The sequence below is a fragment of the Rousettus aegyptiacus genome, unplaced genomic scaffold (genome assembly GCF_014176215.1).
Source record: "Rousettus aegyptiacus isolate mRouAeg1 unplaced genomic scaffold, mRouAeg1.p scaffold_m13_p_2, whole genome shotgun sequence".
Lineage (NCBI taxonomy): Eukaryota > Metazoa > Chordata > Mammalia > Chiroptera > Pteropodidae > Rousettus > Rousettus aegyptiacus.
Window position 1 is genome coordinate 53,000,789 of NW_023416295.1, and position 13,443 is coordinate 53,014,231.

Sequence of the window (13,443 nt, forward strand, 5' to 3'; positions counted from 1 at the left end):
TTTTATTTTATGTGAAAAAAGAGTTACTATAAATAAAATACAATTCATTATTTTATAAATTGTATGCAAAAATTCTGGTCTTGTGCAATTATAGTCTCATTTCTTCTTACTCTAGCAGTGATTAGTCAACATCATCACAGAAATTCAGATACGCAGTTTTGGGGAACTATCGCTACTTTTTTTTTTTAAATAAAAAAACTATACATTTTATTTAGTGAATTAATTATCAGATATCCTCAAGCAGGTTCTAAAATATTATAGTCTAACACTTTTCAAAGAATTTAAGATATTTAAATAAGAAAATTTCTGAAGTAAAAACAGATTGGTGATTGTGGGGGGATTTTCATTTATCCAGAAATTTAAGATTGACATGAATCTTGCTGTTCCAAATAGTTTTGTTTTCAGTGCAATAATTACTGAGCTAAGTAGAAATGAGATAAATATCAGTGCATTATCTAGTAATTACTACTTTCATTGTAGTTCTCTTTAGAAGAAAATAAATGTATGTCACCTTCTAATGAAGACTAGAGATCTGGAGAAGTTAGAATAGCCTCTGGGCTCATTATTTTAAATTGTTTTTGTCTTTGTAGCTGTGGTATATTTTTATGCTGTTTTAGATAATTGGATTGAAATGATCCTTTATGAAAAATATATGATACTCACCATAATAGGATATTTTCAAATCCTGAAAGACCTCTTATGTTCTCTTTGATTTTAACCTATTAGTAGACATGTAATTGATGCTCTTTGACAAAGAAGAGTCCTAATAAAAATTAAATAGAATCAGAATTTGAAGGAAAACTGTTTTCTTGTTGTGAATCTTTATTAAAAGCAAGAATTTAAAAGTCCTAGTTAAAGACACATATTTAGTGCTTATTTTGGTTTTATCTATCTATCTATCTATCTATTTATTTATTTATTTATTTATTTTTAACAAGGCTGTACATTCATATTGTAGACCTCAAGAGAGAAGTGGTTCTCAAATGGGGGTAGATTTGACAATGTCTGGTGACATTTTTAATTGTCATAACTGAGTTAGGGAGAACTGTTAGTGAGGAAGGCCAGGAATACTGCTAAACATCCTACAATGCAGAGGAGAGCCCCCACAACACAGTATTATTAGACCAAATGTTAATAAAATTACTGTCGAAAAACCATGTCCTAGAGGAAATATATTTTCCCAAACTTGTTGAGAAATTACCAGAGGGAGAAGGAGAGTGTTTGTTACAGACATAGATTCAGGACCTACCTGGACCTACTGAATAAGATACTTCAGGAACGAAGCCTAGGAATTCCTTTTTCAGACAATTCCTTTTTGCTGCCCATGAATTGTATAGCTAAACAACTTTGGAAAAACAGTAGGTGGAATGGACTAGAGTTTTAGCTCCCTGGTCCTAGTTTAAGTCCTCGCTCCTATACACTGTGGGCTGTGGCCTTGAATATACCCTTGACTTTATGAAATTGTGTTGAGTCTTTTAGTACCTGGTAGAGTGGCTGCAGGACTTAAGGGAAGAGATATGGGAGCATACTGTCAGTCAACCCGAGGGCATTGTTTTGTTACTTACATGGATCTCTCTTCGTTAGCATCATTAGCATGCTACTCTTTGAGCCCTACTCCTAGCTTTTCATTAAAATACCTAAAGATAGAGTCCAGGGACTGGCATTTTAAAAAAACATTTTGGGTAGATTTTCAACAGACTGATTTAAAGAACTTTCATTTCAGATTACTATAATGGTCATAATTGAATCTTTCCTAGCATTGATTTTGGGATAATGTAACCTGTATCTTTTTGTCAGTATTTTTTTCCAGAGCACATGGTGTCTTTTGCAACTGAAACCAATGGTGAAATATCCCCTACACAGATTTTGCAGGTAAAATATATTTTCATTAAAGTATGTAAGTAATAACATAATAAAGGGAAACTTTAAGGTCAATATTTATAAATGCCCAGGTTTTGAAATGTTATGCCTTGAATCATTAAGTTTTGCTGGAGGTAAAACCAAACAGAAAAGAATAAGAAAGAAAAGAGCAACATCTGGATAAAGAATTCCCTAAATTAATAAGGCCCTCTAGCAATATGATTATTCCCAGTTTTGGCCAATTGTCAAAAGATTTTAAATGTTTTAAAAATATGTATCATGAAAGGAAACTCACAGTGTTTTGCTTTGTGATGTGTTTAAAGTTAGTCTTTTGAAAAATTGAAATTCCCAGTCAATTGTAGACATTTTACTAACATATATTTAGTATTAACTTACATAATAAATGCTCTCAGTCTTATGATAAAATATTTAGCAATTAAATGAAAGGAGAAAAAGATATAGAATATATCTATTTTGTACACTAACATTTGAAATAGCTATGATAGAAATACTTGAGTAGAATTGTAAAATATCTTAGCTGAATTAAGAGTACCGGTTATTTAATTAAAAATCTCCTTAGTTTGCATTTATTGGGCTCATTTCTTCCAAACTGGCAGTAGCTTTAGGTGATCATATTCCAAGTCATTTTCATTGCAATAAAAGAATTTTAGTTATTTTGCTTTATTTTTTGATAGATTAGTAGCTTTTAATCAGAAGCTCTATAGTTGTTACCTTCATATATCTTTATAATGTTGGGCAATGTCTTTATAATGGTTGCTGTTTAATCTAAGTCCCAGGTATCACCAAACTCACTCAATAGTCTTTGATCTTTAATGAAGGAAACTTTTAATATTTTCTTTTTAAAAATACTTGTAGTATAGATATTACTTTACATATGTTGGTATATAAATATATTGGTAAATATAGTATCACAGATTTGTTTTCTGTGAGCTTTTTAATAGGATATATTTCATTTTTGCACTTCAGAATTTTTTAATAAATATGATTATCTCAAGAGATTTTTTTAAAAGCTATTTATATGGTACCGGATTTTCACAGATACCCCATCAGCATATTAGGGTAAATAACAGGAGCAGTGCCCAGCACCCTAGTTCTAGGCCTTCTCAGTGCTTCTTCACTAGAGTATGACAGGGTACTGGGTTGGAGTTTTTCTTCTGCCTCCTTTTTGATTCTTCTATAATATAGTTATATTACTTTAATATTAAATTATAATAAAAAGAAAGAAAAGCCATAGCTTTGGAATCAGATAGTCCCGCATGTGCCCCTGACCTCTTCTTTCCACTGAGGCAATGTTTCCAGTTTTTAAAATGTTTCTTCTTTTTCTAGTGTGACCTCTATGACTCTCTTTTTAAAATTTAATTGGTTTGGTTTAATAACTTGGAAAGCACTCAAACTAAAAAACCTTCTTGCCTGTTTTGCATGTCAATTAATTAATATCTGTGGCTCATTAAGTTAAAATTGTTTTTAGTAATTTACTTAAAAAATCATAAATATCCACTATGAGCATTTCCCTGAATAGCCTTTTAAAATATGTTGCATTGTTTTAGCTAATAATTTCTCTTACTTTCAGTTTTTCCATTTTGCATTTGTTTATTCATAGAGATTTCTATGTTCCTCTTTTAATGAGATGCTAATGCATTTTCACTGTCTTATTAAGGATGCTTAGCACAGCTACTCAAAATTATTTCTTTTCATTTTTGTTTTCCTGACCAACACATGTCCCAGTTAATTATTATCGTGTAACAAACTATTCTGAACCATAATAACTTAAGTACTCCCTCATATTTTTCCTATAATTTTGTGAGTCAGGAACTTGGGAAGGGTTTAGCTGAGTGGGTCATCTCTGAGACACAGTGACTCATAGAGGGCCTGAAGAACCCCTTATAAGTTGGCTTTTCACTATATGTGCCTGGTACTCCTTGGCTTCTCTGTCTCTCCACGTGGTGTTTCAGCCTCCAAGGCTTTCCCAGTCACACTGGGCTACTCATCACATAGCTATCTCAGGGTATTCATATTTCTTATATGACAGTTAGCTTCCAAGAGTTAAGATGTGGAAGCCATCAGGCTAGTTAAGGACTATAATTTTAGAAGTGGCTGACTGTCACTTCTGCCATATTCTATTGGTGAAAGCAGCCACAGCCTTGGTCAGATTCAAGTGGGATGGAGAAACAGATTCCACCTCTCTTCAATTTGGGGCCAAGATCACTTTGCAGAAGAAGACATAGGGCAGAAGGTTTTGTTATAATTCTCTTTGGAAAACACAACCTGCCATACCTACTCATAACTGAGAACCATAGTATACAAAGAAGAGATTGTTCGCTTTACCCTTATCAAGGAGGGTGAACTTGCCTTCAATCTCTCATTAATTTTTAGGATTGTGGTCTTACACCATAATGAAACTGAGGTTGGTGGGTTCTCAGGGAAAATCACAGAAAAGTATGAAAAGTATCAGGACTTTGTAGATGAAGCCCAGCATTTCAGGGGGACGTTCAAATAGCTTATAACTTTGGTGTTTGACTCAGTACTGATAACATAGAATGTATATTTTATGAAAGTATTTTCATTTGGAATTTGCCTCATGTTACCAAAAAACTGATTTATTTTCTGTTGTATACCTATTGTCATTTCTGTAATGGTATATATAAGTGGTATTGACACTGTTAGATTTTACATGTTCATATTTGAAATCTTAACATGATTAGTATAAGGCTATAATCTAATTTATTCAAAAACAGTATGAGAGTATCTGATTTTTCTTCCAGATATTTCTGAGTTCAAACACATATCCTGAAATCCATGGCTTCTTACATGCAAAAGAACAGGGAAAGAAGTCCTGGAAAAAGATTTACTTCCTTCTAAGAAGATCTGGTTTATATTTTTCTACTAAAGGGACATCAAAGGTAATTGAAAATATCAATGATGTGTTATATGTCATAAATAAGCTGTAAGTTAAAACGGGTTTTACTTTGTTTTACTTATTACCTTTATTGATCCCAGGAGTTGGTAATTTTTTTTTTTGGACTCCAAAGATTTGCCATAATCCATTGAAAAACTAACTATTCAGCTGTATCTTCCACTAGTTTGAAATACATTCCTTGTTGGAATCTAGGTGTCCCTATTTCAGTACCACATACTCTGCTCATCTCTTAACTCTGGATTCACCGTTCTTTTTAACCTAGGGTGCAAATTTGAGGCCCAATATAATTCACATTTTTCCTTTTCCCTTTTATGCAGTTAGTAATACTTAGCTGAGTCCAATTGCTCTTCAATTCCTTCATGTATGTTAGTTTTGTCTCTTTAGCTAGATTGTAAATTACTAGAAGAAGTCATGTTGTGATCGGGCTGGATATATATATTTGTGTGTTGGTGTATGTATATCTATGTATACAGTTACATAGAAGTACATGTGCAGGTGTCTATACACCCGTACATAATCACTTATGCATGTAATTCCCACAGTGCTCAGCACTATGGATTCTGTGTTTCTTTGTAGTCTGGTTGATGTAGACTGTGTCATATGGTCTGTGTTTTATAAGTGTTGACATTTTTTGCAACGCATTGATACCTTTCAAGTAAAACTACTTTTGAGAATTTTTAAGAGAAGTTATTTTAACTCTATTTTCATGCATCTGTTGTCAGTGACAATGTTGTTGATTCTTTATGGATAATTTGTCCTTTTTCTCTGGTTGTTTTTCAAATATTATTTTAATCATTGTTGTTTGGTAATTTCCCTGGCATATTTCTAGTATAGTCAAAATATCTTGCTAAAACTTGTTGCTTCTCAACATATGCCTTCAATCTTTAAATTCCTATTGTTCTTTTATGCTGGAAATGTTCATCCATTATTTATTTCTCATTCTCATTATTTGATTCTTTAAATTTTCAAAAGGATCAGCTGTCTTGGCTAGTTATGGCTCCATGTGCCCCTTTGCTTGTGGCTGCCTAACTCCAGTCTCTACCTCTGTTTTCACATGGCCTTCTCATTATTCTCTGTGTGTCTCTTATAAGGACATGTCACTGAGTTAGGTCCTAACTGCATAATCTAAAATGATCTCATTTTGAAATTGTTAATTACCTCTGCAAAGACTCCTTTTCCAAATCATCTCATAGTCACAGTTTCTTGGGGGTAAGGACATGGATATATATCTTTTGGGGAACTATCATTCGACTCACTGTAGGAAGCAAGTGAAAAATTTTGAGCAAGAAAGTGAAATGATCAAGTTGTAAGATTAGTATAATAATAGTGAGCTAAAAAAAATCAAGTGGGGGGAGGGAAAGAGAGAAAAAGAGTGAGGAGGGAACAAGTGAGGCTGGGAGTGGGGGAGAGGGAAGTGGAGAGATGCGAGGGGAGATGAGAAGCACAGATGATAATTAGGTGAAAATTTTAGTAATGCAGAGTAGAGGCGATGGGATCTAACTGGGATGAGCAGTGGAGGCAGAAGAAAGTGATGGATGTCAGATTAAATGGCCAAGGGCCAGATATTGTTGATTAATATATGAGAAGAGGAAAGCATTTAAAGATGTTCTTGGAGGGAGGAAGGGAGGGAAGGAAGGAAGGAAAGAAGGAAGGAAGGAAGGAAGGAAGGAAGGAAGGAAGGAAGGAAGGAAGGAAGGAAGGAAGGAAGGAAAAAAGAAAATGATTTACTAGAATAAACCAGAATAGAAGATTTGCTAGAAGATCATTATTTTAGAAGTAAGATACTAATGATCTTAGTTCTAGATATATTGGGTTGAGAGTGAAGCATCCAAATAGAAATGCCTGGAATACAGTTAATGATGGGGACAAGTATTTGGGTGGTTGTTGTAAAGGATCTAACAGAAGCTGCAAAGGAATAATATTTGACTCTTTTCTATATTTTCCCCAACTTGCATAGTTTCCACCTTTCCCTTGTATATAGTTTTTCTTCGTTGCTGTTTGTACATGCATGCACAAATGTGTATGTGTATTTTTTTTTTTTTATTTGTAAGTGGTTGAATGCTTCTGGATTGGAGCTTTACTAATTTAGTAACCCATCCCCTTACAGAAATATTTTACTTTAAGTATATATTGTTTGACTGCTAGTATTTTATCATACAGATGCATTTAACTAATTATTCATGAACATTTAATATAGTTTTCAATTTTTATATCATATTGTTAGGTTGAATAATTACTCATTTTCATACTTAATATTTTAGGCTTTTTATGTGACCACTTTAATGAACTTAATTTTTTCCCAATGTTCCTAGAATATTAAGTTATATATGAAGTGTTTTTTTGAGCAAATGTGTTCTGGATCATTGTTTTGCTTTTAAAGTTAGAGAAAAGTAGCTTCTAAATTCAGTAATCATGCTTATCTCACTGTTTTTTCAGTGATTCTTCACTGGAGAATATGATATTGTCTCTTTAATTCCTAAATTCTTGCTTCTTCAATAGGTTTCTTATTAAAACCAACTGCCTGTTCTATTTTACTTCCCCCTCCACCCATTATACAGCACAACTCTTTTTCCTCCTAGTAGATCCATGCTTTTATCTATGCAATGGTCATCTCTTTGGCGAGGCAAAATTCTAAGCATCAAATCTCTATTCAATCCAGACCTTACATCTTTTCAACACAGGGTCTTATTTTGCTGTACATCAGTACATAATATTCTTTTTATTTTAGCCTGTATCTAATGAGCTCATGTTTAGTAGTTTATGCATGAGAATGATTTTAACTTCTCCTCAAAAAGTAATTTGAGGTATTAGATAACCTTAAGAATTATAACCTATACAAATTATGTAGATTATCTAATAATGTCTAATACTGACATTTCTACCTGACAAGGAGACCATTTCCTGTTTTTTAAATTTTTTTTTGTTGTTGTTGTTGTTTTGTTTTGTTTTCCTCTGAGAAGGGTCTCAATTTATTTTACTTTCTAAAGGTGTAGGCTGCATGGAAATTAGATAACCATTGCTGCAAGCCTTTGAGATGTGGCTGTGACTTAACATTTACAGAGACATCTAAGTACCCTCTTCTCCATCTACCCCCTGATATAAACATATATTTGCATAACTGTTGCTAAACATACCAACTTGTAGCCTTGTACACTTATAGTGTCATAAGCCTCAACATATCTGCAGTAATAAATCAAAAAGCAATCAAGAGAGGAAACATCATACCTCTGTGGCCTTCCAGTGTTTCTTGAGCCACCTTTTGTTTGAAATTTAAATGACTCAGTTATATTGATTTCTACAGTATCAATGGACATGGTTGGTTTTATTCCATCTTGATAGAATTCAGAAATTTTTAGTAGCAAATCACTTTCTATCAAGGAATGAAGTTTTAAAGGCCATGCCAAAAAAAAGGATCTTTCTCTTTCTTCCTCCCTTATTCTATGGGCCCTAGCCAGGGTCTCTTTTAGCAATTTTGTTTTCTGTCTTATTCTTTCATGGAGTTGGGAACTATATTTAATCATTACATCAGAATGCCTAAGAACATTGACACACACAAAAACAGTGACATACATAGAAATTCTCACTCTACCAGTTGTCAGGGACAGAGTAGCCTGCCGGTAAATGACTGAAATTTCTCTGGATTTGAATTTGAATGGGTTACTCAAGTTTCTGAATGTTGTTTATATCTATCCCTTCCTTCCTTCCTTCCTTCCTTCCTTCCTTCCTTCCTTCCTTCCTTCCTTCCTTCCTTCCTTCCTTTTTTCCTCCCTCCTTCCCTCCCTCCCTCCCTCCCTCCCTCCTTCCTTCTTTCCACACTGCTTCTCAAATTTCAGTGCATGGGAGCTTGGTAAAATGCAGATTTTGATTCACTAGGTGTGGGGTGGGCCTTGAGATTTGGCATTTCTAATAAGCTTCTGGGTGATGCTGGACAAGGACCACACTACTAGTAGCAAGGTTTTAAAGAACAAATGTATTTTGGTCAGTTTTGATTATACATTCAACCCTGGAATTAAGTATTTCTCCAAGTTATTAACCTACCACAGAATAATATGACCCAGTGATTTCCCATGGCCAGTTCTAAATCTCATGGATTTCCTAGAGAAGAAATAGCTGTTCACGATTCTACTTTGCCTTAAAAATCAGACACACCCCACTGCCATGTAATTTCCCTGAACTTATTGGTACAGGCTTCCTTCTTTTTGTAAAGGAAGATAGTCATGCTGCCTATCTCACTGCTTGCCGTGGTGTGTTAGGCAGTACACAGATGTGAGGAATGGTTGTTTCTGAGTGAAGTAGGAATCATCCTGTTTCTCCTTTTTCTTCTCTAACTGCTGTGGAAGCTTAAATCCACCTTCCTTCCTTTATTGAACCACCATTATTTGAAACCCAGACAAGGAAAACATTTTCAAAAGCCATTCTGACTATCTTTTCTCCCTCAGAATCCTTGAAATGGTAGTTAAAGGGAATAAGTTTAGAATAGGAAGGTGTACATTTTGGTATACTAGAAGTTAAATTATAAACAAGTTGCCACTTCTCAAAGTAAATAATATTGTATCAAAGTCCTGGTTATTTAAAGTAATGGTGACTTAGTTTTTCTTCCCTTTTGTTTCTGTGACATTATTTGGAATAATTTTTGCCAAGGTACAAGTTATGTAATGTAAAAGAAATACAAAAGAGATAGTACAAAATATATACCTATTTCAACACTCGCTTACATTTTCTTTTTAAGGAACCACGGCATTTGCAGTTTTTCAGCGATTTTGGCAATAGTGATATTTATGTGTCACTGGCAGGCAAAAAAAAACATGGAGCACCAGCTAACTATGGATTCTGCTTTAAGGTACAGGCTTAATATTTTGATAGATGAATAAAGCAAGCCTCAGCCTTTTAGGTAAGCTTGAGTTTCTTTTAATTTCTTTTAAAAAGAGACAGTTTTCTCTTACATATATGGGAGAATTTTAGTGGCTTTTATTTCAACAGGTGTTACCTTCAAGATATGCATTAACGATAAACAATGTGCTGTGGCCTTCTAGCCTAACAAAGCGCGAGGGCCCCGAGACCTGAAAATGCTCTGTGCAGAAGAAGAGCAGAGTAGGACGTGCTGGGTGACCGCGATTAGATTGCTAAAGGTAATCTCACTGCAGTTGTGCATTTCTGTTAAATACTGGCAATACCATCAAGGTTTGAAAATAGTTGTATTTCAAAACACAAGGGCTCACTATTAATCTATATGGGTAGGTGAGTAAGAGGAAGAATAACCACCATCCAATGTGTGTATTTTATTTTATCTAAAAGATAAACATTTGCAGAGCCAAGTGGAATAACCTAGTACATTTATCTTTGTGTGTGGAGTAAGTTATTTTGTTTTTTAAAATGTTCTGATTTTTTTTTTGTAAGAATATTACATATATAGTCAGTATAACTGACACTTCTGTAGACGACTTAGTCTATGTCTTAAAAACATTGCCATCAATCCAATACGAAGTACATTTTAAAATGTACCCACCTGGATATATTTAGTGCAGTTGTTTTATGTCTCATTGATGTGTTATAAATTGCTTTCTAGTTTAAGTATAACTCAAATTATTATATAACGTTTACTAATATTAAAGCATCTGCCTTTGTGCTAAGTAGATATTTTAGCTTTCATAAGCATAATTTCTTGGTAAGCATTTTGTGAAGAGTAAGAATGTTCTAAAGGTAATTAAGGAAGAAAGACACAACACTGATTTCTTCCAGAATATATGGAAAACATTTATTTTCGAAATTGGATGCTAGTAAATTTAACACAACTTTAAATTTAGGATTATAAAAATTATCAACCATTTCCTTTTGAAGAAGGGCAGAATAATCAGAATCAGATTAGTTGTCATAACAGTTTGGAAGAGTGTTCTAATTTTTAAGTTTTTTAAAATTGAGGTGAAGTTCACATAACATAAAATTAACCAAATTGGCTATCTTTAATGTGAACAATTCGGTAACATTTAGTACATTTAAAATGTTGTTCAATTACCAACTGTATCTAGCTAGAAAACATTTTTTTCACCTCAGAAGGAAACTGTGCCCATGAAGTAGTTACTCTCAGCTCCGGAAAACTACCAGTCTTATTTTCTCTCTGAATTTACCTATTTGGATATTTCATTGAAATGAAATCATATAATAGGTGACCTTTTATGTCTGGCTTCTTTCACTTGGCATAATGTTTTATGGTTCATCCACATTCTAGCATAAGTCAGTAGTACTTAATTCCTTTTTATGACTGAGTAATATCCTCTTACATGTATATGTATGTTAAATAAACAATTTGTTTATCTGTTGATGGATGTTTGGGTTGTTTCTACCTTTTGACTATTGTGAATACAGTAGGGAAAATACCTCGGGACCTCTGTTTTTTTCCTCCCCTTTCATCAGAACTCTGGAAATTAGGCTGGGTTGGTAGAGGAGATGCATCCAACCATGTCTTCCTCTCTTCCAACTTGACCTCAAAGTCAGACAGCCAACACAGAAGCACTCACTACCTGTGCTCAGTCTTTCAGTGACCCCAACACAGCACTGCTTTTACCAGGATATTCTGTTATTTTTTTTTTTTGAGTGTAACTAGAATCATGCCAATAAAATTATGATATGCTTTCATATCACTTATAATTTTTATTTTCATTTAAATAGTTTAGATTTATTTACACCTATAGACCTAGACTTTCATTATTTATCAATTTTGTGTATACACACAGAGATATATAAGTATATGTAGGAAGATATAGATGCGAAATAAATTAGTAGAGATATCTTTAAAACATCTTCATACTCTAAGTCTGGCTTTTCTGAATCAATTTCATCTCAGAGTAAAGGATACTCATATTTTATTTTTCTTTTTTTCCCTCTTTAATTACCCCCTTCCCCACCTCCACCCCTGACCTATAGATGTTGCCATTTCCCATTAAAAACTGGATCTCTGAAGGTTGGGCATCTCCTCCCACATGCTCACGGCATGCACCTGGGGTCTGGAGCACCCAGGGGACCTGGTGCATGCGGGGTATGGTCCGTGGCTTCACCTGGGGCACAAACCCAGGACTTTCTGCATGTAATACAGACATGCTAACCACTATGCTATGGAGCCACCCCAAGGATACCCATATTTTCCACAGAGCATTTTGCTCTGTGCCATCAAAAACTTTGGGGAGGCTGAACTTCACAGACAGTGCCTTGTTATGTCTGTGGGATTGTCTTTCTAGCCATTAACATCCCTTTTGCATGGTTTGATGCTAACGATTTCTTGATCTCACTGGTTTTAGGCAATGACGAACCACCTAAATGACAAGCCACTGTGAATATTAGGTTCCATAGATTATAAGGCAAATTTATAGTTGTTAAAATCTGAAAAGAAATGTGTGTCTAAGAATCGAAGACGTATACTAAAAGCTTTCTTTGATCCTTCCATAAACCAAGCTCTTAGTTTCTGAAAAATTGTCTCCTTCTCACTTTTTTCTCTCATCTGACTCTTCTCAAAGCCACTTTCAAGTCATAAATGCCCTGTTTAAAGATGTTCTGTTGTATTAGTTTTGTATAGGTGCTGTAACACATCACCACCAAAATAGTGGTTTAGAATAATACAAATTTATTATCTCACAGCTCTGTAATTCAGAAGTTTGAAATAGATCTTAATTGGCCTAAAAACAAGGTGTCAACAGGGCTGCATTCTCTTCTGGAGAGTTTTGGGGAAGAATTCTTTTTTTTTTTTTTTTTTTTTTTGCCCTTTGTAGCCTTTAGAGGCTGCCCAGATTCTTTGGTTCATGGCCGCTTCCTCTGCCCTCAAAACCAGCAATGTCTGCTGAGTCCTTTTCACACTACCATATTTCTGATTCTGTCTCTTCAGGCTCCTCCTTCCACTTATAAGGACTCTTGTGATTACACTAGATCTACCTGGATAATCCAGGATAATGACCACCTTATTTCAAGGTCACCTGGTTAACACCTTTAATTCTGTCTGTAACCTAATTACCTTTTACCACATTGTTTAACATGGTCATAGGTTCCTGAGATTTAGGTGTGGATGTCTATGGGGCCATTATTATGCTACTATATTGGCATTCCCTATTTGTTTCAATTATGACAGGACTTTTCCAGATGAAGCTGGAGAAGGAGATAAGCATCAGTGAGGACCTTTATCCTGAGAAGCCACCAAAGGGTTTCAAACAGCAAAGTGATATGATCTGTTTGACACTTTAAAATATCCAGATACAGGAAGCCTGGGCTCGCCAGCATAGACACATTCGAGGCACTCTAATAGGGAACTGAGTTGGTTTCCCCTGGCACTTTCTTGTTGGTGGGACACTTGTTTGATCTCCCTGGCTGGTCCAACTGGCTCACCTGGTGTTAGAGGTAGCTCTTGATTTTTTTTTTTTTTTGGTTATCTATGATGTTAGTTCCAGAGTTTATCATTGCACAGTAAATCCTCACTTAGCATTGTTGATAGGTTCTTGAAAACTGCAAGTTTAAGTGAAACGAGGTATAACAAAACTCATTTTACCTTAAGGTAAGAGATAAAAACAAGAGTTAAGTTCCGTGGCATATTTCTGGTCACAAAAAAATAATCAAACTTAAAAATGAAGACCCAAAATACTTCTAATACTAAATATCACAATAAG

The 13,443-nt window shown here is 34.5% G+C and overlaps 1 protein-coding gene across 3 annotated transcripts in view; it reads left to right on the forward strand.

Annotated features, from left to right (window-relative positions):
• GRB14 (growth factor receptor bound protein 14) overlaps window positions 1-13,443 on the forward strand; it is a 112,643-nt gene that overhangs the window by 86,495 nt on the left and 12,705 nt on the right. For all 3 annotated transcript variants that reach the window (XM_036236836.1, XM_016152476.2, XM_016152477.2), the window contains 4 exons: window positions 1,798-1,872; window positions 4,644-4,781; window positions 9,528-9,638; window positions 9,832-9,927. In XM_036236836.1, the coding sequence (XP_036092729.1) occupies window positions 1,798-1,872; window positions 4,644-4,781; window positions 9,528-9,638; window positions 9,832-9,927 (420 nt within the window). The remainder of the gene's footprint in view (window positions 1-1,797; window positions 1,873-4,643; window positions 4,782-9,527; window positions 9,639-9,831; window positions 9,928-13,443) is intronic.